At 41.7% G+C, this 25,733-nt stretch overlaps 1 protein-coding gene across 2 annotated transcripts; it reads left to right on the forward strand.

Moving 5' to 3' along the window:
* Positions 1–517: 517 nt before the first annotated feature.
* NUCKS1 (nuclear casein kinase and cyclin dependent kinase substrate 1) lies at positions 518–25,442 on the forward strand. 2 transcript variants are annotated; one of them, XM_073320259.2, is made up of 8 exons: positions 520–766; positions 10,773–10,822; positions 11,777–11,882; positions 15,218–15,273; positions 15,743–15,892; positions 16,956–17,108; positions 17,471–17,620; positions 19,731–25,442. In XM_073320259.2, the coding sequence occupies exons 1-8, from the start codon at positions 750–752 to the stop codon at positions 19,931–19,933; spliced, it is 885 nt and encodes a 294-aa protein (XP_073176360.1). In that variant the 5' UTR covers positions 520–749; the 3' UTR covers positions 19,934–25,442. The 2 variants fall into 2 exon arrangements, with proteins under 2 accessions (XP_073176361.1, XP_073176360.1); XM_073320260.2 differs by lacking the exon at positions 17,471–17,620 and having other exon boundaries at positions 518–766.
* Positions 25,443–25,733: the final 291 nt, after the last annotated feature.

The raw sequence follows: 25,733 nt of genomic DNA on the forward strand, positions 1-25,733 counted from the left end.
GACTACATTTTCCCTCCAAAATCTACGCAAGCCAGGCCGCGTGCCGAATCTGCTGATCCGGCTCCATCTCCCGGCCCGTCGCAGACCCCGTACCAATAATAAAACCGGGGCCGAATACACCTGACAGGGCCGGGGGCCTGTAACTGGGGCTGGGCCCCACCGCAGGGCTGCTCGACTGGCAGGGCGACCCGTGGCGAATCTACCGCCGCAGAGATCCCAGCTTGGGCTCGCGGGCTGTTGTCGGCTGTTCCCTCTCATAGCAGCTTGAGTGTGGGGCGTCCTCCTCTTCCCCCCCCCTCCGCGGGGAGGAAGAGGTGGAGCCGAACCGCCGTGATGGTTCGAACGGACCAATGGCGTTAGACGGGCCGCGCAGTCGGCCAATGAGAGAAGGAGGAGGTGCCAGCGGGCTAGGTTGTACCGCCTCTCCGTTCAGCGCATATCCTCGGCTGGGCGAACGCGACCATTTTGCGGGGGGGGGAGGGAAGCGGCGAGTGGCGGGGACCCAGACGGAGGGCGTTGGGAGAGGGGAGCGGGGACGGGGAGCACCTTCCGGCGGGGACGGGAGCGGTGGCTGCCGCGGCGGAGGGAAAGGCGGTTCCGGCGGCGCGGCCCGAGGCTCTGGGCCCAGGGATCCCGCTTGCTCCCGGGAGGGAGGGGACGGGTCCGTCACCGAATCGAGGCTCGTCGGGTTTCCCACCCCCCGCCTTGGCCGACATCGCCCGCTTCGGGCCCCGATTGGGTTGGAGAAAATGTCCAGGCCGGTCAGGTGAGTCTGTGGGGCGGGGGGGCGAGCGCGGCGGTGGAGGAGGCCCCACTCCCAACCCCCGTCTCGTGCCCCGCGTTCCTCCAGTGCCCCCCACCCCCCTCTGCGGGGAGCGCGGGACGGGGGGACTAGGCCCGGCCCCGCTGCCTCTGGGACGGGACGGGCAGGAGGCCTGCTGCAGGCCACGCCGAGGGGAGGCAGGCATGGAGGTCGCGTGCATTGCTGCGCACTTTAGGGGGGGGTGGGTGGGGGGAGGGAGGGACACATCGTTGCAGCGTGCCCTTGTGCACCCTGTAGGAGGAGGCTGCTTGCTCGGCGGAGGGAGGGGCGGATACATGCTTGCAGCGTGGTGCTCTTCTGCACCCTGTGAGGGGCACGGGGAGGCTACATGCGGGTTAGGGGGGAGGAGCGTCTGCCTGCCCTTCTGCACCGTGGACGAGGACGGGGGAGGAGGACTCTGGAGCTTGCAGCGTGCTTTGCCCAGGCTGGGGGGAGTTGCGTGAAGACAGCATGCTTGTGGTGGGGGGGGAGGAGGGGGCGTGGACATGCATCATACCTTGTTGCACGCTTGATGGAAGGGTAACGTGTAACGTGCGTTGCTGCAAGCTTATTGGGTGGAGAACAGGGCATGCAGTGCGCTCACTGGGAGCTGTCCCTCATGTTATTGCTCGGGGGATGAATGGTGAAAATTTGCAGCATGCCATGACCCACTTTAAGGGGAAGCACGCGGATTACGTGGATGCAATGTGATTGATTTAACACGTTCAGGGAAGAGGCATGTAGTATTCCTTGCTGCATCTGGTTAGGGGGGAGGAGGAGGAGAATGTCAGGGAAGGGCAGACCGTGCTCTACGGTTTTCTTGCGAGGGGGACATGCATGCACTATGCCATAATGACCGCGGCTCCGAGTCCGCTTCCGCTAGACACTGGTGCCGCCAACTGGCTTCACGTTTGGGGGAGGAGTTAGGAGGAGCCGCCCACCTGGGATCGGCGGGGAGCGGTATTTGGACACACTCCCTTTATTTTTCCTTTGCCGTAAAACAGCGTTCCTCTTAGAGTGGGTTTCCTACTATTCCCCAGTCCCCGAGAGACCTGTCATTAAATTGTGGGCTCGGGAATGAGGAACCAGTGAAGTTCGTCCCTAGTCAGGCTTTCTTTTCCCCAGTTCAAAAGAAGGTAGGTGGTGATGCTTATACTCATGTTAGATGCGGTTGGGCCTGGGTTCTGATAGCACAGAGTTTCCGGGGAGTATAAACTACAATGCTGAATTGTGATACGGTGGCAAATGTAAAATTCTATGAAGTTTTCTCATGGTAATGATTATAGCGCGCCCACTGATTAATATTGTGCGTAGCATTTGAAATTGTAGTGTAAATTAATGATGGTGTCTTTCCAATCTTAAAATATGGCAAATGCTTAGTTTGTGGAAGAGGATTGTAATATGCATTATCTTGACTTCTGATTTAGAATAACAAAGATAATCTGAACTGTACAGGTTCTGTGCCTTTTAAAGGTGGGATTCAAGTTTGTCTGGTCTGCAAAGATTTTTGCTGAATGTCCCCAGATGGGGAGGATAAAAGGGACATTGAGTACGCTGATAGTTGAAAACTAATCTTAGCTTTCAGGTCTCTTGTGTATTTTGACCAGTAAGTTGTGCATGCCAAGATAAGGGTGATTATATCTCATAGGTCAGGTCTGGAAGTAATTGCCCAGGGTCCAGAAGGGTTTTTCCCTTTTGCTTTATGAAACACTTAGTTGCCCAGCTACATTAATAGGGTCTGAAGCATCCTTGGCCTTTTGCAAGACAGGATACTGCACTAGATGGATTAGTGGACTGAGCTTGAATGGCAATGCCTCTGTCCTGGAATACAGTGATGATACTACTTTGATGCTCAGTGTGATATAGTATACATTCTGCTGGTGACTTAATTGCCAGTACTGGAACCTGACTACAGGTGAGGAACATGTGTGTTTTTAAAAGTATGGTTTCTAATGTTTTTTATATATTAAATAACCCATAATTCTTTATTATAACCAATTTTAAACAAAAAAAATGGGGAAACTATACACAGTTGTAAAAGATGCAACTTGCCTTAATATGTGTAAATGGGTGTTGGTCTTCAGAAGAGTTCAATGGGATGTTAATAACAGAATACCTGCTGGGATGTTGCAAAATTGGAGCCAGCAACCCACAGTCTGGCTGGTCTTAACAGGCCTATGAAAAATAGAAGATAAATCTTCAACTGCAAATGTGTTCAACATACCCCTCCAGTGTTAGTTAATTGGAAAACTGTACATAATTTTAAACCTGTTGGTTTGAAATATGTAGGATTTACCTGAGGATTGGATCTGTTACTGCACTGTTAATGAGACTAGGGGAGTAAGGTAATACCTTTTGGTGCACCAGCTTCTGTTGGTGCAAGAGACAAGCTTTAAATTTTATGCAAAGCTCTTCTGGTATTGTTAATGGGAGATACAGGTGAACTTATCCAAGGTCAGCGATGATGGAATATTACCATGTTCAGTGGTCTGTGTGAAATGAATTCATGGTCTCAGTTTGCTTCTGGCTGAATAATAAGTATCCATCTAAAAAGTATCACCCTAAATGGAATATGGGGATAACCAGTATTGGGATAGTGGGGGAAGCTTGAGCTGCCACTTTATTCTGCTGGTAGTTAGAGGACTTTAGTCTCAAAGCCTAAATCAATGCTAAAATTGACTTTTAACACAAAACCAGTTTTTTGTTAAATTTGCAAGTTCTTCCTTTTCACAGGCATCCAAAAATACTAGCCCCAGACCTCGTGTTTTTTGGTGCCCTGGAGTGAAATACTGCTTGCTTACTTGTATTGATTTTGCTAGCACCCTTCTTCAAAAATATGTGTATATGTATCTTGCAGGTGTACAGTGATGCTAATACCAATATCAATAGAACATTGCAAAGATCAAATCATAAAGGATGTTGTTCTAGGATCTTTACATAATATGACAAACAATTTGTAAGTAACATCCAGGCCATTTACAGCACATGGTTATATCATCTCATATTTATCTTATCTATTCTGATGTGTAAATTCTTAGGTGCTGTTAAATTAGATGGCTTCTATAGTTCCTTGTATTATTAAATCTTGTATGTGTGTTTGTTTTTAAAATTAATGCAGTGTACTTCTGGTCACTTCTACTCGCACATACAATGTTGTAGAATAAAATGCTGCAGGCAAATATCTAAATCCAGTGTGTTTTAGATAAGATCTTTTAAAATAGGAACATATGTATTGATTCAAAATTCTGTTAAACTTTGAATTTTACAAACATTAAATTTTGGACCTAAGTCTAACATTCATGTCCCTTCAATGGTAAATATTAGCCTAAGGCTTTCATTGGTTTCGATGTTTACTGCTAAGGTGGTGCTCTTGCCTGAGTGATAGGGGAAGTATTCTCCTAGTTAGAGGTGTTAATGTGAAAGTTTACATGTGACCATGTAACTCCTAATACTATACCTGGGCCATCTAAGAGAAAAATGCTCAGACTAAGGTGGAATGCTTCTTGAAAACTTAATTATAGCTTTCCTGCTCCCCTTTTCCTTAGAATTCTCCCTTTCCTTGCTTGCCCTTCAGAGTGTGATTGATTATTTGTGGTCGTGTCCACAGTGGGCCAGATACTCTTCTAATAGGAAAAAAAGGCATGATCCCAGTGCTGAGGTGTTCATGCTCTAAAGAGACAGGCAAAGGGTAGTGGTAAATGGGTACAGCATACATAAAGTAACACCCAAATAGCACATGGGACTGAAAGGCAGTTGTATCTTTCCTGTACTTTTATCCTCATAATATTTCTCCTTTGTTTCCTAAAATGTTCTTCTCAGTAGTTGGCTTAAATGGAGGATGTGCACCAGGCTGCTTAAACTGTTGCTGCATAAATCATTTAAATTTTTTTTTAATGGAGTTGCAAGTCAGACATATCCCTAAAATTTCAAATACCACCATCAGTGCCCAGTTTTAGATGGCTTGTTGCACCAAGTCCAGTCCTAAATGATCACTCTGTAGTTGGAGACCTCTAGGCTGTCAATCTTGTTTGAGTACAGTTATGTCATTTTAAAGAGAATTGTACGCACTAACACTTATGTCGGTATAACTGATGTCACTTGGGGATGTGAAAAAGCCACCCCCTGAGCGACATAAGTTACGCTGACCCAAGTGCTGGTGTGGACGGGGGTGCTTCTCCCGCCAACATAGCTACCGCCTCTCAACAAAGTGGATTTATGCTGATGGGAGAGCTCTTTCCCACTGGCATAGAGCGTCTGTACTAGCAGCGCAGCTGGATTGTTACAGCTGTGCCACTGTAGCGATTCTAGCATCGATTAGCCCTCACACTAATAGTGAGTTGTCTTAGGCAAATAACTGTTGTTAGGCATAAGCATTGAAAATAAAGATTTGTTATAAGTTTGTCTATTTAGTTAAGGCCAGAAATATAGCATTATATTCAGGTGTGGCAAAACAAATACATATAGAAATATTTCTTAGACATAAAACAGCAATATGGGAACATTTCCCTGTGCTGTTGTTGAAACCAGTCTACAGCTGCCCTGTCAACTGGATGAGAACCGGAAAGTGAAACTGAACACTCTTCTGTTTAGCAGTCCAAGCTGAATGGAATCCAAAAAGGCAGTAGCATAAATTGGTGAAAAGCTTACCTATGTTTTTATAAATATTTCATGTTATTTATAATGATGTTAGCTGAACACTGAATAATATTTTTTTGAATTACTTACCTTAACAGTCTGATCAGTCTACCTAATTAGTCTTGCTCATATTTTATTCTCTGGCATCACCTGAGAGGTAACTGAGTGTTTCTACCAGCACTCATTTAACAAATTTGCTAGGCAATGTTGCAAGTTGCTGGCTTTTTAGGATTTGCTCTTCCCCAGCTGCCAGGGCCATCCCTAGGTGGTGTGGGGCCTGGGACAGGAAATTCATCTATATGCATATACTTACCTAGTGAGGCAACATTCAACACTATACACAAACACATTGTCCTGTGCCTTGGAAGTATTGGAATGCCTTCTGTGTTCTAGCACCTTCTGTCTTCATGACACCCTTGCCGTTTTTCTGCCAGTGGCTGTTAGAGGTTGTATTTATGCTCACCTTAGATGATGCAAACATGAGGAGGGGATGGTAGCTGTAGTGAATGTTGGGCCCAGAATAAGAATGCTAGACTGAGGAACAGTTTGTGCTTGACTTGAGTTTGTAGAGACAACAGCTATAGTTAAACAGTCCTTGAATGTTTGTGTGCGCTCTTTGCACCTGTTCCTTTGAGAAGACTCCTTTCCAGAAGGTTCTTTTCTGTATCTACCCTCTTATGTCTCTGTAGTCATTCTCTCCTGCAAGGCAAAAAGGAACAGCCTCTGCTGTACAGTTGTCTGCAGATTTCTATCACACTTCCTCTAAAAATCAATATTGCTGTAGACAAGGTAATGAGGGAGCACAGTAGGGACCTTCTTGCTAGCCCAACCTGTAGGGCTTAGTACTTGGAAGCAGGAGAGAAGCTTAGAATGTTTTCATTATTTGCCTGATATATTTTACATGTGTATCCTACATTATATTCTAATAATATGAATAAGTTAGGTGAAGCCCTCTATGACTGCTTGTTTCTTTGCAAGGTGCTTATCCTGCAACTTACACTGTGCTCAGTAGGTCAGTGAAATGTGAAGACAATTGTCTTGTGAAATTGATAGACTGAGTGTGCCGCAAAATTACCCTCTGTTTTTGTTTTAAGGGGGAAATGTCTGTTCCACTCATGCACACAAAATAAGGGGATGTGTACCAGATTAACCTTTGTCATCATGTAGTGCTCATGCTTCTCTTTAAGTATTTTAAAAATATAAATCCTTGTGCTGCTTCACAGCAAAAAAGCTGAGTTGGGCCTAAGGAAGGCGAATTGTTGAAGCAGAAATTAGAAGTTGAGTGTTTGTGGCCTGGCCTCTACCCTCCTCAGTGAATCCTGCGAATAGTTATATTCCCAAATTCATATTTTACAACAGTCAGACTATAGGTGAGTGGGCAGTGTGATACATTGCAGCTGTACTTAAAATCCCCTCTTGTCACTTGCATTGGATTCAACATGGCAAAAGTCTGACTGTCCACCTCTTCAATCTCTTTTTTTTTTTTTTAGGGGATGTTTTAGCGTTGGTTTAACTGAATTCTGGTACTTCTCCTTTCTCTAAGGCTGTTCCTAATGGCTATGAATTGAGGTTCTTGCAGAGAAAGGAAGCTTAGAAGGAATTTGAAGGAGTTGACAGCTGTAGTTAAAGTATGCTTTTAGGGGTATCCTTCTAGCAAAAAGCCTTGCCAAGAGTACAGTGTATTAATCTCAAAGTGCTGCTCCGTTCTGGAAAGTGCATGTAAAATGGCATTGTGTGTTTCTGTTTGTTTTAGTGGCTCCACATCAAATTTAGGAGGAGGATGGGAGGAGGGAGTTGTGGTTCCGGTGCAGGATTGAGTCTCAGAGCTGCTTTCTAATCATAGCACTCTTCCAGTCTGTGTAATATTGGGCAGGTCACTTAATGTCTTGAACATCACTTTTGCCATCTGTAAAAGTGAGATAACTACCCCACCTCATAAATGCATTTGTGAGGATAAGTTCTTCATAGCTTTTGGATTTCTGATACTGCGGTGATTGTCATAGAAAAGCCTATGCTTTTTTAGATTTATTTATTTGTTTTATTTTTTTAAAGGACTTTCCTAGCTGCTGCTTAACCTAGGATCTAAGTCCATCACTGATATTAGATAGCAAAGTCAGAATCTGGACTGCAATTGGAACTTCATTAAGAATATTATTTAATGAGCCTGAATAGAATCCAGTGAGCACTTGTGTACTTGTATTGGTTGTACAGGGCTAATAGAACTGAAAAGTAGTAATACCTCGTCGCTAGCGTAAATGGGTCAGATGCTGAATATGATCTCTACTTAAATCTCAATAAATGCCATTTTTATAGCGTTTTTTAGACTTTGGTCTACTAAGTACAGGTCTCACATTCTCTAGGCAAATGAAGAGGAATTGACATGTCTGCCAAGTCATTTCTATGGTATTAGCCAACCAAATCTGCCAAGAATTGGCACTCATAGTTCATTGTTACAGCTATAACTACTTAACTTTTCTAATCAAGCATAATGGTCTTTTTTCAGACTTTTTGAAACATGCCTTGTACCTCATTTTGTTTTGTCCTTTTTGGTGGTAATGTACAAGGGGAACCAGAAAGGCTTTTCCCAGAAAAGCTTTAACACAAGAAATACCATGAATGTACAGTGTAGTTGTGCCTGACGTTGCTGGGGGTGTGGATTAAGTATGAGGGCAAACCTTAACTAAGTGTTTCCTCAGGGGAGGTTGCCGGATCTCTGTCCCATAACTTCTAGGAAGGATAAGAGCCATGGGGAAGAAAGTGAAACTAAGATGCAGCATCCGTGCTCACCTCTCGACTCAAGCATATTATGAATAGCTTCTTAAAACTGTCTTCTCCTTTCTGGGGCTGTTGATAATCAGTTCACCACAGGAGCAGCTCATATTTGCAGGGCTACAATCTCAAAATAGCCAACTGGCAGGGCCCATTGTATACCCAGAGAGCCCCTAATGGAAGCCACACTGAGGTCCTTGTTCCCTCGCTCTCCAGAAGACTGAGTAGGGAAGTCTCGACAGGAGACGCTGTGTGTGGAGTGGGGCACACCTCTGTCAGAGTTGCGATAAAAAGTTGCTCCCAACTGCAGCTTTGGTCAGTGGGAGGGGTAGCGATACGTTGAACTCACAAAGGTCCAGTGTAATATTTTTTTTCTCCCAAATTTTTATTTTATCACTGAAATTAAGTTGGTGTTAACCATGAGAAACGAAAGTTTTAAACATGACTCAAAAAACCCAACTTTCACTCTTAACGTGTCAACTTTGTTTTGCCTCATTGTTCTCTAGTCATTATGAAGCCTTAAAGGATAAGTGGAAGCTGCTTTGCTTTTTTTAAACCTTTCAGGCATTCTTTATGTATCCTAAAAGAAATTAAAAATGTGGGGGAGGGGGCACAAGTCATTTTCTTCTCGTTTTCAAGGACTGATTTTCTTAATCTTGAAAATGCTATATATGTCTGCTTGGCGTATTCAAATATTTTGGTTGTAGGAAGAAAAGGAGTACTTGTGGCATCTTAGAGACCAACCAATTTATTTGAGCATAAGCTCAATAAATTGGTTAGTCTCTAAGGTGCCACAAGTACTCCTTTTCTTTTTGCAAATACAGACTAACACGGCTGTTACTCTGAAACCTTTGATTGTAGGCTTATTCTGTGAAGAAACTTCAAATATAATGGCCAAAGCACTGAAATGACAGGCTTTGTCACTTTTATCTTTTATTTAAAAAAGCAAAAATATTTACAGTTTTCTCCCTCACTGTCCTGTTTAAAAATTCAGTTGGAGATCACTGAATTTTGTGTAAAGAGCAGCTAATGCCCCATGGGAAACTTTATTTTTGTACAAGCTATTCTCCCTGTCTTGATGGCGCCTGTATTAATGGCATGTGCATGACATTGTGAGCGTCGGTTCACCTGCTCAGTGTGTACCTGGAGTCAATCTTTGATACTATTTCTACAGCAACCGTTTCACGTCTGAGGCTAAAGATTCGGTGGGGGGATACAGATGGATGCAGGAACTCCTAGGTCTGGTCTAAACAAAGTTCCACCTGTTTCAGGCTATGCCTAAGGCCTGTGGCAGTAAAACTTGGTCACTCAAGGGTGTGAATGTTCCACCCTGCTGAGCGACATAAGTTACACCGACATAGGTGCTTGTGTACAGCACTACATGAGCAGGAGAACTGCTGCTTGCGGGGGTGGGCTTTTTTTATGAGCGTCTTCACCAGATGCGCTGCAGCGGCACATCTGTATCGTTACAACTACAGCGCTGTACATATAGACATACCCTAACTAAAGGTGTTTGTGGTTTTTTTAAACTATTTTAATTTAAAATAGTGCAACTTCTGGATGTTGCTAAACCCTGATACATAACTAGTGTAACAAATGCGGCCTCAATAGGGAGGTAGATAGAAAATATTAGATTTCTAACAATGACTAAACTGAATGTTTCCTGACCTGCGAACGTGTTTTTTTAAAAGGGGTAGTGAAAACTCACTTTAATCTTAGGGTGCTACCGGTGTTTTAAACATGGTTCTCAAGAACTGTGGCTGAATAAACTACGGCAACACAATACTGGATACGATTTCATTGTAGTGTTGAGGAACTATGTATGCACAGGTGAGGGTGGCTCTGTTAATCGTGCTCTTAAGCAGCACAAAGAATACTGTTCAAAAACACTTTAAAAAAGGAAAGTGATGGATACCCGATAGCAATCTCTAATAAAACTGGAAATTTTTACCTTTTTTCATTTAAAAAAAAAAAAAAACTCATCCAGCCTTATAAATCCTAATGGCTCCAGAGGAAGTTGCTAGAGCAGCGGTTCTCAAACTGCAGGTCGGGGCCCCAAAGTTGGTCACAATCCTGTTTTAATGGAGTCACCAGGTCTGTTGTTGGATTTGCTGGGAGCCGAAGTCCGAGCCCCATGGCTTCAGTCCTGGATGGCAGGACTGAGGTTACAGGCCTCCAGCCTGGGGCTGACGCCCTTTGGCTTTGGCCTTCCCACCCATGGCGGCGGGCTCAGGCTTCAGTCCCCGCTCCTGGCATCATGTAGAAATTTTTGTTATCAGAAGGGGGTTGCAGTGCAAAGAGGTTTGAGAACGCCTGTGCTAGAGCGTTGATCCTGCATTCATTTCTGACTGTTAAGGTATAGATAGCTGAGTTTCTGGAATTGTTTTTAGGGTTGCCTGTTGGAGGTGTTGGTGGGTAATGACTTTTCAAACTGTGAATTCTGCATCAGAGAATGAGTGGTGGTGGTTTTTTGCTAGTTTGAAAGGGCTGTCTTTATGAGATCATAAGTTGTTAATTAAACTTAACCCTTTCTTTTTCTTTTCTTTTCTTCTTTTTTTTTTAACAGGAACAGGAAGGTGGTCGATTATTCACAGTTTCAGGAATCAGATGATGCTGGTAAACTATTATATTCTTTTTCAGAAAAAAATTACAAAATTTTCACTCTTTACCATGGCCCTGAATTGATAAGGGTTTGAAAATGTAGTGTAAAACTATTCTAATGCTTATATTGTGACAGCTTCTAAAGGCCTTTCTTGATTTGTAATTGGCAGAATCTTCCTGAAATTACTTCCTCGTATTTTACCGCAGCCAATTTATTAGTTGAGCCTACCACACAGGCTTTTCTGTGAATCATCTTTTTTTAGTTATTTGCATATTCGTGTGAATTAGATTATCCGCATGGCTTCCAAAAATATCATCATGTTTTATTTTCTTGGAAAGTAGACATGCTGTGGCTCTGCTAATTGAGGTTATGTTGACACTTAGTGGAAAGAGAATGTGACTGAAGTTTGCCTAGTTCTTAACTGCAGTACTATTGGTAGTATCCTGTAATCGTTGTGCATAATTTGGTACTTAAACGATTTTGCGAAAGACCTTACACCTGTCTGTTCTTGTCATCACAAGAACACAGGTCCATAAATATCTAAAGAGTGGGGGGTTTTTTGGAGCACCTGAAGAAGATAAGAAATAGGTGCAAATTTTAATGGATCTGTGTATAATTCTGAATATAAAAATGTAAGGTTCTGATTTTCCGTAAAACTCAGATCAACTTTTCTCTTGTCGTGAAGCCTTTTCTGCAGTATTTTCTATGACTGCATCTTAAACTTGTTAACTTATTATATGCAGTTTGTGGATATACAGGTTGAGTATACGGTGTCACTTTTGTAAAGCTGAATTGAAGTTTTGAAGACTTGGGGTTTTTGACAGGATGCTGATCTGACCTCCGTAAAAATGACATGGATTGGTAACTTTAAATATACTTGAAGAGGTAGTATTCTATTGGCATTTGGATTGCTGGAAGTTATAGCGTAGTTCACTTTTCAAACCTATTTCCTCTGCTGTACTGTCCAGATGAAGATTATGGAAGAGATTCAGCCCCTCCAGCCAAGAAAATCCGTTCATCTCCCCGGGAGGCTAAAAATAAGAGGCGGCCTGGAAAGAATTCTCAGGAGGACAGGTAAGAAGTTGTTTCTGTTACTTCTGATAGCCCAACATTAGCTAAACCAGACTTGCCATGTAGGTTGCAACAATCATAAGTGATGTGCTCTTCATTGCACTGAAGTCTTCAATGCTAGTGGTATGGTGATGGGCTTTCAAGGGGTTCTAGAAAGACTAAAGAAATCTTAGTCATGGAATGGTTCCTTTCCCTTGCATCGAAGGCTCAGTTACTTGAAGCTTAGGGTGTATAGGCATCTCCAGTTAAATAGTATCCTAGCAGTTTGAAGGAGGTCTGGCAACGTGTGGTACTTTTTCACCCTATTCGACATTCTTCTACCCTTCAGGTGTAGAGAATCTGCCTCCAGATTCTATGTGAATTTCCACTTGCAAGTGACTAACTGGACATTTGAAATTTATTAGTGGAGTCTGCTGTCTAAGGCAGTGGTTCTCAAACTTTTTTTTTCATGGACCGCTTGAAAATTGCTGAGGGTGTCGGTGGGCCACTTAATAATCTTTCCAAATGTTGTCTGTACCATTAGCTAACTATTGTAAAGCACTTTGGATAAAAGTGCTATTAAAAAAAATTATCATCAAGTTTTTTTTGTTCTACAAATAGAAGCACACAACTCATTTTTTTTTTAATAGCAGTAATCTTACCTTTCTAATGCGATGGATGTGCCATCTCTCCCCCGCCGCGGCAGCCCCCAAACTGGGGAAAGTCACCTCTTTCTCTGGCTGCCACAGCCCTGCACATCCCTAATTCCTCCCACCCACCCCCCTTTTTCACCCCACTGCCCCCTCAAGGCCACCACCTCACCTTACATGTGTCTTCTCCAGGGTCCAGGCACCTAAATAGTGGAGCCACACCTGCGCAGCCACACCTCCACTCATTCTCTCATGTGCGGCTACCCAAGTGCACACCTTAGAGGGATTTGTCTGCAGACCACCTGAATGGAGCTCACAGACCACTGGTGGTCTACAGATCAGAGTTTGAGAACCTCTGCTCTAAGGAATCCCATTAATGTGATTTCTGGGACTTTTTCTCCTAAATCCTGAAGGCCTGATAGATCCTACAGCCTTCTTGCTGAGGGGGGGGGGAGGGCAGAAAGGTCCCACAAGAAGAGCATGTTATGTCTGTGCTACATGTGGCAAACCCATTCTGTGAACCTGGAAAGGTGCAGACTCCATGTTGTGTAATAGCAAATCTTATTCGAGGCATAGACCTCCTAGATCTCTTGGACCAATAGATGGGGCTAACCAGAGTCAAAAGATCATTGGAGCAGCCCATCTACTGTAGAGCAGAGGAGTCTTCAGCAGAACTCTAGGGTCTATTGGAATGCAGGACTGGATCTGTGCTGAGTTGAAACATTTGAATGTATTGAGGGAGCCAGGTCATAACGCACACGATTGTGGGTAGGCATAGTCTGTGTAAGCTTCCTAAAATGGCAGGACTGTTGCTGACCAAGCCAGCAAAAGGGGATTGGACACTGAGGTTCTCTTTCTCATTCAAACGGGCATTGAAGCCAGGCATAAAGCATAGGTCACTAGTGCTTTAGCATTAAAATCACTTTTCAGAGCTAGGCAACTAGAACAGGAGCAAGTAGAGTTGCATGAGTCACAAAAATCTTGACACAGGACAAGAGTAGGTGGGCTACCAGTTTGAAGTATTTCAGTCTCTCCATAGTTTTATAGTGCTTTACAGTCATTGTTGGATCTGATGAAAAAGCCCCTCAACTATTCTTAGCAATATTTTCTACAGAAGTGGAAGCATTAGTAATAGTGAAGACTTGTTAGTTCTCCATTTTCATAGTTTGTCTGGCATTCAATGTGCTTCCAAAACAAAATATCTTACTTTGATTACTGAGATTGCTCAGAAATGTAAAGGAAGTCAACCCCTTAAGGGAAGACCTGTTGAAAAATTACCTGCATCTTACCAGACAGGACAAAACAAGTCTCTTGACTTCTGCTGTAAACCCAAGGCAACCATCACCAAGAAGTAGTTGGCCTACCATGACTAGTTAGTCTTGGAAATCAAAAGTATGCCAACTATTTCTTGGTGATGACTGCCTTGGGTTTATTGTAAAAACTGAAGTCATGCCTGTGTTACAGCAGTGCAGCCGCAGTGCTGTAGTGTAGAAGTTTCCTACATCGACAGAAGGGGTTTTGCCAAATTCACCTCTCCAAGAAGCAGTAGCTGGGTTGATGGAAAAATTCTTCTATCAACCTGGCTGCACCTACAGTCCCTGTTAGGTTGATGTAAGTTGCACAAGGTGAAAAAAATTTTCACAGCCGGAGCAACGTAGCTCAATTGATCTAATTTTAAATGTAGACTAGGCCTTAATCTTTTTTTTTTTTTTTTTTTTTTTTTTGGCTGATCCAAAGGGATTTTTAGTGCTGGCACTTCAAGCACTTTTGTACGACTTTCCTGGTTGGTTTTTGTTTTAGCCTTTGCTTGCTGGGTGCAGTGTTGTGAGAACTGCTGCAGTCTACTTGTGCTGCTGCTGTGTTGTCTACTTACCTGTGCTCCAGTAGCTTAGAAATACTGGAGGTCCAGATTGCTGTCCAGGAATTACTCCCAAATATTACCTGAATCTAGATATTTTCGGCCACTTTCAGATGATATAATTTATGAGAGAAGCAGATGTAAAAGCACCTAAATGTTGATTTGTATGAGAGCTGCTAGTTCTGTTCTTTCTCAGTGTGTGGCATATTTTCTCAGTGTCTGTGATACAAACTTAGTTGTTGGTCCCACAAGACTTGAACTTGTAAACAAACTAGCTTATTCAGGTAATCAAAACATGCTTCAGAAATGTGTGGTGGTAAAGTTCAGATTTAGAACTAATTATGTTTTACAGTCCCTGAGCCATTGTTGCCATTGGCACAACCCTTCAGTAGTCTGGAGCATATTTGTTTCACCATTACTGGCTTTTACCTGTGTTTTCACCAGTCCTATTTAAAACTGTTTACTCCTAGGCTGGGTTTGCTGTGTTGGCTTTACATCCTTTAGCATCCAAAAGAAAGATGCTTTCACTCCATGTTGTTTCTTCTAGCTAATTATAATAGTAATTACTTTAGATTTCAGAGTTAATAATTTATTGAGCTGAACTGTGCAGCTCATTTCTCAGAGCTGTTGTTTCAGCTGTCAGTCAGTTTACACTTGCTTCGCAATTTGAAGGTGGTTATTTTTACAATCATAATGACTAGATAACTTTTTTTTAAATGAGAACTTAGATTCTGAAGCACAAAGTGGCAGCCTCTTAAAGTACCAGTTCACCCAACTACCACCGGCTTACCCAATACAGCAGGTCCATCCTCTAAAATACTGATGACACTTTCTCTTTCTCTTCTTTGCAGCGAGGATTCAGAAGAAAAAGATGTGAAGACCAAGAAAGATGATTCACACTCACCAGGTAGTTACCCAGCTGCTAACATAACCAAGTAGGCTTGTTATAGGAATATCGTCCTTGTAATAAGAATATTACAAGGATTATATTCAAAGTAAAGGACTAACTATGCCGACAGGAGTAGTGTTCATAATACATCACTCTGCCATTGCACCTTAAGTTGGACACTATCTTCACTTCTCCTGTTCTTTCTAGTTCTGGTGGACTAGACTACCAGATTTTCTTCCTTTGTGATATAGTACTACTGAGACAAGGTGGATGAGGTAATACTTTTATTGAATCAACTTCTGTTGGTGAGAGAGACAAGCTTTCGAGCTATAGAGCTCTTGCTCATCTAAGCTCTTGCTAGTGTAATACTTGGAGCAGGGAAGACCAAGAATGTTAGTCCACTATGCCTGCCACTCCCTTATGTCTCCAATGTACATGTTCCATTGAGAAGTATTTGAGACTTCATTTTGTCATCATTTTCTCCTAGATGAAGACTTTGGCAGCGAGGATGATGACTTAGGAGCAGATGATGGCAAAGCTGACAGTGACTATGAGAGCTCGCAAAAAAGTAAAAAAGCAAAAAAAGCCAAACCTGAAAAGAACAAGAGAGCCTCCAAATCCAGGAAAAGGGCTGCAGGTAAAGAGCATAAAAACAAAGATCTTTCCCACTGTTAGGCAGCTGTTTCAGGTATGTTGCCCTGAAATCAGTACTGAGCTGGCCTAAACTTTGTGACTGAATGCCAAAGATCCAGAAAGCAAAATCAGAAGTTAGGAACTAAATATACTCTTTGCTCCATCCCTCTTGCAAGTTATGTACTCTTCCTTCCCTCCATACCTCCTTTAGATTAAAATTATGAAAACTCCTGCTGCCCTGTGCCCCCATTTTGTTTATCCCTAAGCTTTGTGCAAGTGGCTCTTGCATGGGAGGAGGGGAAGGAAGCTCAAGGATCGCTGACTAGTGTGAAGCTGTTCCCTGACCTCACTCCCCTGCATTAGTACTGAGAGTCTTCTGCTTTTCTGCATTTTTATTCAAGCTTCAGTCTGTCATCTGGATGGAAATGAGAAGGGTTTAAATAACTTACTACAGTATTTCCCAGTTTATTCTGCTCTAGAATCACAAAAATATGAACACACAGTCTATAACCATCGTGAGTGAAATATTTTTACAGTGAAAAATATACCACTGTAATGCAACATTGACTTGAAAAATTTGGGTCGGTGTTCAGTTATATTCACTGTGGGAACCATAACTGTCAGATTGTACAGATGAAGTAATCTGTACAACAGCATTTGCTATTAAATTTATGTTAATGATATCTGACATTTATAGAGCACCTTTCATTACAAAGGATCTCAGAAGCACATTTTCAGTGAACAGCACTCTGCTCTGTATGAAGAATGGGTCGGTGGAGGATGCTGGGGAAATATGTCTGTTATGAAAAAGTGTCCTGGGGTTCTTTAGTTCATGGTTAATGGACAGGACCTCGAGGTTGAGCCCTTTCAAAACATATGCTTGATGTAGGGAGAATTTTGACCACACTCAAATAACGAGCTATGGTAGTTGCCCAGCAAGCCTCTCAATTCTCCTGCTTTATTGGGAATGATTTGGCCTTCATTTTGCTCTTAGCCAGGAATAAAAGCTAGGAATATGTGGTATGTTGAGAGTCTTCATTGCAACATGGTGAATTTTTGTGTTACAGAGGACAGTGAGGATGAGAAAGAAGACCACAAAAATGTGCGCCAGCAACGGCAAGCAGCTTCCAAAGCAGCTTCCAAGCAGCGAGAGATGCTTATGGATAATGTGGGCAGTGAGGAGGAAGAGCAGGAGGAGGAGGAGGCACCATTCCAGGAGAGTAAGTAGAGGGGGATTGTAATGAAAAACATACTAAAGCAGCTGTTTGGAGTAGTGTGACCCAGATGTAATTAACTTCTTGGGCCTTGGATGCAGACAGCTCGCTAATCACCACCATAAAATAGGTATCTTTACAAACCTTGTCGTCTGCTATGAAATATTTACAGATAAACTGAGGCACAGTGGTCAAATGACTTGCCCAAGATGGCACAGGTATATGACAGCTTATAGAACTATGGTATCCTGACTCTTACTCCTCTTCCATCCACCAGTCTAACTGCTAGACCACTCTCCTTTCTTTGCACTTGGAAAAGATTTAAAGGCTTCTTCACAAACACACACTTCCTTTCTCTGTCCCTGCAGAAGATTCTGGCAGTGATGAAGACTTCCTCATGGAAGATGATGATGATAGTGATTATGGCAGTTCAAAAAAGAACAAAAAAAAGGTGGCTAAGAAATCCAAGCCAGAGAGGAAAGAAAAGAAAATGCCTAAGCCCAGGCTAAAGGCTACAGGTGAGCTTACTGGACGGGAAGCCACTTGCTTCAAAAAATGAGTATTTTTGCAGCTGTAAGGATCAGTTAGCAAGACTGTGTCTGAGTGTGTAAATGTCACTCTTTCCTAACTGTTCATCTACTTAAATGAACACTAGTCAGATGACTTTCCTCATCGCTTTTTTGGAGAATAATAAAGCATAATTGGATTTTTAAACTGCGTAGCACTTCAAAATTAACTAACAGCCTTGTGAAGCAGATAAGAATTAAATCGGTTTTACTGATAGGGAAATTGAGACCAAAAAAAAGATGAAGCCAGTGGCAATGTTGGGATGAGAACTCCTGAGTTCTTAGCTTCCAGTCCTGTCTCTAGACCACTTGTCCTGTGGTGACTTAAAGTAGTTGACAGTTGGGCCTAACAACCTTGAATAACCGCTCCATTTATTTCAATATGCAGACCTCTGGATGTAGGCATAGCTATACAGAGGTGCACAAATATTCAAATTACTGAATACATTTTTATTCCGCTTTTCTAGCTGACTGTGAGCATGAGAAATTTTAGCCTAAAGGAAGCTTTTCCAGGCTTTTTTAATTTGTTGAAATAGGAGTCTATGATGAAAGTGCCTTTGCAACCCTAAACTATAGCATTACTACTACGACTTTACTGCACCCTCTGTTTTTCACAGCTACAGAGCATGTTGCAGAATTGTGGTTCAGAATTGCAGCTTTCTTAAAAATAAAAGCATGTTTTGTAACTTTCATGGTTGTGGAGAAAAGGTCGAAAGATGCTTGGTTCATAAGGTAGTGTTGGCTGCTGGGAGCTTGGATTACAAGCAGTGGGATTTGAACGGTCTTGTTTTTTGGGGGGAGGGGGATGCCCATGAGCTCCATTGTTCTGTGGAAGTGAGTTTGTCACTCTTTCCGAGATGCCATGTCATTCAGCTTTTGTGCTGCAGGTAGCTGCTTTCTTTTGATGCCACAGTGCTGCCATCCCGCAGCTCATTACGTCTTGCAATTAAATGGTTTTTAAATGTTTTTTAGAAACACTTTTTTTTTTCCCCTCGAGTTCAGACTCTTAAATAATCTTGCATAAGAGTGTCCTTTTTAGATCTATCAGGCATCTGTCTTAACACTTCGTTTTCCTCTGAATGCCTACAAACGTTCAAATGGATCCATAATAAAATAGTAGCCTGTCCTAAAGTAATTCTTTCCACTCAAGGTAAGCTTCAGAAGACAGGCTTACAGCATGCCATTAACGATAAGTAGTTTGGCATGCACTTGCTCCAAAGATGGTGCCTCTTTGCTTGTCAAAGCCAGCTGAAGTATGGGCTGAAATATGTGACAAACTCAAGGTGATGGACCCAAAATAAAATGAATATCAGAAAACTAAAATATTGTCAGATTTTGTTTCTTTAGTGTAGATAACTTTTCTGTAACTTGTGCTTCACAAATCTTTTTTTCTGATGTAAATAACTTCAGCTGTGAAAGCGAGGACACCCTGACTTCAAAATGTGGGTAACATTGGGACTGCAATGAGTGAAATCCCTCAAAACGAGGGACATTTGAGAAGACTGCAGAAGTTTGCTCTCTGTTAATGAAACAGATTTATGATATTCACAATCCTAAGATGAAGGCTAACTCTGAACTGGAACACTATAGTTGCATGACTTTTGATATGTGATAGGCTTTCATCAAGGAGTTCTGGTGATGACTTCAACCAACAAATTGGAGTTTCATCTGATTGAAAATGAAAAGGTGGAGTTTTTACTGTATGTGCCAAATTCAACACCTCTCCTACTGATTTGCCTATCCCTGACTATCTCCTGTCAGCTTATTTGGAAGTAAATGAGAATTATGGACTTCTCTTTTCAGTTGCTTTCCTGCTTATGCTGATTTCTCATTGCTCAAGTCGTCCGTTACTTTGGATATGGCATCATTATCCATATTAACAGTTTGTTGCTCCAACAGCATTAATGCAGGACTCATCTTTGCAAATATCTGCTTACAAAAAACAACCTGGTTTGATTTGGAGAATGCATTTTCCAAATAGAGATTGTTTGTGTAAAGCTGTGTGAATTTTCTTTATGTAATTGTAGCTGATCTCATGAAACTGGTGCTTTGCTTTCTTTAGTGACACCCAGTCCTGTGAAAGGCAAAGGGAAGGCAGGCCGCCCCACAGCTTCAAAGGCATCAAAAGAGAAGACCCCATCTCCCAAAGAAGAAGATGAAGAGCCTGAGAGTCCCCCAGAGAAGAAAAAAAAATCAGCCAGCCCTCCACCAGATAAATCAGGGGATGAAGGGTCTGAAGATGAAGCAGCCTCTGGTGAAGATTAAATGGCAGTTTGGGGAGATTGTTTTTGTTTTTGTTTTTTGTTTTTTTAAATACGAGGAAAAGAAAACATACTTAGGGGTAGAACACGGTTTTGGCTGTGGCTTGACTCATGGGCTTTGAATGCTGTCTTTGCTTTCAACTGTTTAACACGGTATCTTTTTTTAAGAAAAAACCCTTATACAGTAATGTTTTTTGAAGTCACTGTTCTCTGTTGGCCATTCCGTTCTTGTCTCCCACCAAATCTGAAAGCCATTTAAAACTAAATGGATCACTTACTAAAAATATATATTTTTGAAGGGATGTTGCAGTTGTGAAGCAATAGCATATGAGGCTGATACTTTAAAATTATACTTACAAATCATCAAGTAGCATAGATTTCCCAAAGCTGAAAAGGGCGTTTAAAACGACTGTTCCTTCTTGGAACACATAATAAATTCATTTTCCATCATGTGGTTTCAGTTGACAAAAATTCATTTCCCTCAGAAAAAAGGAGGTTAATGAATCCTAAACAGGAACTTTATTACCCCTATTTGAGCTTGTTGGGTTCATGCAACTATTTTTAATAGGCAATATTCAGGAGACATTATAATAGTCCACCTTAGTGTTTCATCCTTTAGAAAGGACTTATCCAATAAGGACGTGATACCCTTTGTCTCTGGCTGGGTAGAATTGCATTCTGTTCTTGGAAAAGCGCATTCATTAGGCTTCAAACCTGCAACTCACCAACTGCTCATACCCATTACTCCTGTTACTCTTTTCATGGCTGGATATAGTTAGACAGAGCATGGGAGAGAGTTTTAAAACAAAATTTTAAAGCCTGGTTTTCTTCTGGTGGTATGGGAGTTTTTTCTTCGTCATTTTAAGCAAAAAAATTAACTTAATCTCAAACTAAACTCTAGTTATGGGGATGAGGGGGTGGCCTTTTTATAAATGTGAAGCAATGGATTCCTGTAATGCCACAGTCTCAGATCCCATGAGTCATGCTTAAGTGTTTCTCTCCTCTCTTTCCGTCTGTCCTCAGAAAGACTGTGTAGTCATAACCTCTCAACCCTCTCCAGGTGTAGTGTTCGGATGGCATACTCCCACCAGTATAGATCATAACTTTACCCCACCATCACTTCTATTTCTTCTCTCTCCTTCCTGCAGTGTGGGAGTGCTCTTCATGCTGATCCCCCCACCCCTATATCTGCACCTAATGAGTCAGCATTCTGCTACCGAAGCCAAAACACTGTCTGAGTAGGAATTGAAGCAGGAATAGGATAAAACTGGGAGGGAACAGTGTTGATGGCAGTGTAGCAGGACTGTGGTGCATAACAAAAGCAGGCTGTCCACCAAATTCAAGACACTTGATGTCTGTGCAGTGGCATTTTAATGTGCTTTTATCCAAGCAGCCATATCTCCTTTAACCTTTAGGAATAAAAGTACACAGGATTTTTCCTTGAAACCTTGATACAGGGACTGCAGTATTTGTTGGTGGAAATATAAAAACTGGACTTGACATCTTTTTAACCTTTTATGTTTTCTATATATCTTGCACGATCTCTCATAGCTGGCAAGCTTGACAGTCCTAATCTTTTCACTCAATTATATATGTTCTTAAACCAGCCTCTTCAAGGTAACAAGACCGCTAGAGAGTTGGATTTCTGGTCTTGTGTTGTTGGATTTTTAAGGCTGTTGGATTTCTGAAAGCTTTCAGGTGAGATGCACTACTATGATCTGGGAGGAGACCTGGCAGAGTATCCCATGGAGTCTAAAGACACAGAATGAAATGTTAGTAGCATCCAAGTCGTTGTCTTATCTGGTTCATGGCTGTGAACTTCATTGGGAGGCTGTGCTTTACCTTGGCGTATACATCTTAAGTTCTCTAACTCTCAACTAGGAGACTAACATTGCCACTATAATAAATGCTATCAGTGTTTCCATTGTAAATCTCTATTTTTAGGGGTTTAACTTGCGGTACAGCTTCAGGCTGGGCTATGATGTGACTGTCTTGAGCAAGAAGTGAATGTGTAACTTCCCATCCAAATATTAGGAGAGCAAAAAGTCTCTTGCAATCCTTAAGTGAAACTTTTCAGATCATAGTCCTGTAATTCTTTAGTGATGTAGAAAAAAAATTAAATGGCCAACTTCCTAATGGTCAGCTATGTGGAGGAACTGTTCATGTAAATTAACTTTTTTGGTAACGTGCTCTTCCATGCCTGTCTTTCTGGTCCACATAGATCGTCCCTCTCAATACAAACTACAAGTATACACACTTAAGCCTTTCTTGTCAATTGGGTTGTTAGTTTGCACTTGTGTTTTTTTTTTTTTTAAGTGTACTAGATTTACCTAAGAATAGAATGAATGCCTCCAGTAGTAGATCTGGTCAATCCGCTAAATGTATTTTTAATTGTCTAAATACACTTCGCCCCTAGACCAGGTTTGTTCTGAAGGGTGTACGTTTTGTAGTTTCCATTGAAGCATTTTTTTCCTTTTTAACAAGTTAAACTAATGTCCAGGCTGTGATATGTACCTGAAACCTGGAAATTTAATTTTCAGACTTGACCTCTGTTATGAACTCAAGTCTTTGGACTATGGATTCTCTCATATCTGCCCTGAAGGGTGAATTATGGCCCTGAATTGTCGTAAAATTGTTGTTCTGCTTGTGTATTCATGACTAATGGTTGACATGACAGGATGGTAGGATCCTTAATTTTGAATCTGTCACAATCTGAACACTCTGTAAATGCTACACTTTTGTTTGGATTTTTGTAACTATTTCTCTGTAGGCTAGTGTTTTGGTAGTACATGCAAACACTAAATCCTCGCGGTCTAGATCCACTTGTCTCCAGGTAACCCTCTCAGTTTGAAAATAGAGAAGCTCCTTTTTCCTGCAAGTTGAAGAAAATTGTGAAGACAAAGTTTTTGGTATTTTTAAGACCGATTGAGCATTCTGATTAGCAGTAGACTAACTTTTTAAACACGTCCTTTTAGAATTTTTGTTTTCCAGCCTTTTAATTCTATGAAGGAAAGTAATAGGGCGCCTCCTTTTAGGGGGAGGATAGGACTGGGTTCCTTCTTGACGGCAACTATTTCTGCTCTTTGCTGTGAGAAGGCTTTAAAAACAATGAACAAAATAGATTGCGGCTTCTGCTCTCTCCCCTCCCCCCACCCCCATCTCCCCAGATCAGTAAAGAGTTGAGTACCTGGGATGGATTCTGGTCTATTACCCAGGTGTACCTTTGGAGCACCTCCATTAAAGAGAATGGGTTGCTTCCAAAGTTGCACTAATTTAGCATCTGTCCTGGTTTCCATCCTAAAATGGCAGCTTATCCATTAACTTCTGTCAGAGCTTTCTGCTTCACAACAACATTTGAGTTTGCATTTGTATACAAACAGTAATGTCTTTAACAGGCCATTCAGTGTGGCCAACAAAGGTTTACAAGCAAGATTTCACTGATGCTTGGAAATTGCATACTAAATCCTATTAATATCAAACAAATATGGCTGTACTGAATTTCTGTTTAAATCCATAAGACACAAATTCAACACAAGAGTGTCAAAATTCCCTTACAGAGGAGTTTTCTTTTTTCAAGTTAAAATTAAATGGGGTTCGGGTTTGGAGTGGAGTGGGGGTGAGAGCAGGATTTAGATGTAGGAGCAGTTTGGGAAGCTTTTAATAATTCCAATTTTCGATCAAACTATCATGTCAAAGCAGAGAAATGTGTGGGGGAGAGGAAATGGTGTACTTCCTTGAGCATCTGTACGGCTGTCCTGGAGTGAATGGAAGGGTGGGTAGGTAATTGTTCTAAGCATGCTCAGTTTCTGCAACACCATGTGGCCGCATCAGGAAGCGAAGAACTGTTTGTGGGGGTGGGGAGAGCTGAAGATATATTTGACTTTTCAATGGCTATTAGTCCAAATGTATACTGGACAGTTCAGCTGAGGAGCCTGGGTTGGGGAGAAACTAAGATGCTAGAAGCTTTTGAGCTGTAGAAATCGGTGTTTTGCTTTATGTAATTTCTCTGTGTAAGGTTTATTTTTATAACAAATCATACTGGTAAACATGTTTTTTTTTAAAGAACACAAATTAATCCCAGACTTCAGCTATTACAGACTTCAGAACAATAATGACACTGATACTGTCCTTGGAAAGCACCTTCCAGAATCTACCGTGTCGTTCTTTTAGATTTCCCACCTCAGTCGATGACTGGCATTTGAATGTCCTTTTTCATTAAAATCTTTATGAAAACATAAATGTTTCTCTTTCTAAGTCTAGTCAAGTTCTCCCTATGTGCTGACTCTATGTATCAACCACTATTGGAAAGATCTCTGTAAGCTGCCTGCCCCATACAACTGCAGGGAACTGAATGGTTCAGTCAGTCTAAGCATGCTCAGTGTGACTGCAAGACACCATGGTGCATATGCTTTGTATGTTAGGGGCAAGGGTTACATATATATTTATATATTGGGAAGGGTAGGGTGGGATGGAGAAATACTCAGTCAACTTAAGCCACACCAGTGTGTGTAAAAGCCCTGGAAGTGTGTGTGTGTGTGCGTGTGCGCATGGGAGTGTCTGATAACTTTATCCCTCCTGTGTTCTGGAAATTTGTGAATTTTACTTTTTCCTGCAGAAGCAATTGTTACAAAAATTGTAAATAAGAGCTACATAATTTGTTTTACCATGAACATGTCACAGCAAACCCTAAATAACTACCCTGAAACAAAGGAGGAAGAGACTCCAGGTGGGCCATTGGGCCCTTAACATCAGCAAGGCATCACTCAGTGGTATGTGATGAATATTTGTCTTGAGTATTCACAACCCTGTTGGGCTTTTGTTAAAATAAGCCACCATCAAGTTCTGCACCTCTTCCCCCATTAGTGGCCAGAAAAAGGAGTGGGACTGCAAATACAGGTCTCTTTCTACTGGTCCATGACCTGAGAGAGTGTTGCTAAACATGGCTCTGTCATCACAGGGCATAAAACCCCCATAAGGGTTGGCAGTTCTTGCAATACCTTGACAATATGAGATCTGCAGCATAGCACTAGGAGTTAAGTTTGAATGTAACGTTAATGCTTTATTTAAAAATTTTTTGAAGGGGTTGAAGTGAACATGACTTCGTTGACCATGTTCGTGAATTATAGATGCAACTGCATTGGTAGAATTGTGTGATGGTCTTTTGTGCTACTTAATTTTACATATTCCAGTCTCTGTATGTACCTGCAAAGAAGAAAAAAGTAACACAACCCTGCTTTGCTTTTATTGAGGGGTTCCCAGGACTGCGTACCTGCTCCCGAGCTCTGTTTTAAGTATGTGTATCCTTCGCTTGTATTTTGTATTAAAAAAAAAAAAAAGAGAGAGAGAAAGAAAAAACCCTTTATCGTTCAGCATGTTGGAATTGTGTCCCCTCTTATTTTTCTCTTTTTGGAATATATTAAGCAACTTATTCTTCTGTATCTTTTATTTTCTTTTGTAAACTTTTTGGTTTTGTTTAAAAATGGCTTTATAAAAGGGCTTTTATAACCCATAAATATGCCTTGTGTAATTTTTCTGCTTTTGTAAGACAGTAGCTATTAATTGTTTTCCAGTGTATAGTAGCTGTTACGCATTTGATTTGTTTTGTGACCAGTAGTGATGTCTGAAACACTGTAAACCTATTTAATTCCTCTCCTTTGCAAGATTTCTGCCTTACTTTTCATCTGCAGAGGCTAGTTGGTCCTTTTGGCCAGAGCAGTTTTGCTGGTTTCACTACCTGCCAGTCTGGGCAGTGATTGAAAGAATCTAATTCCCTTCCTGCCTGTGAACAGAGCACACACACCATG

Source organism: Lepidochelys kempii, chromosome 21, assembly GCF_965140285.1.
Source record: "Lepidochelys kempii isolate rLepKem1 chromosome 21, rLepKem1.hap1, whole genome shotgun sequence".
Classification (NCBI taxonomy): Eukaryota; Metazoa; Chordata; order Testudines; family Cheloniidae; genus Lepidochelys; species Lepidochelys kempii.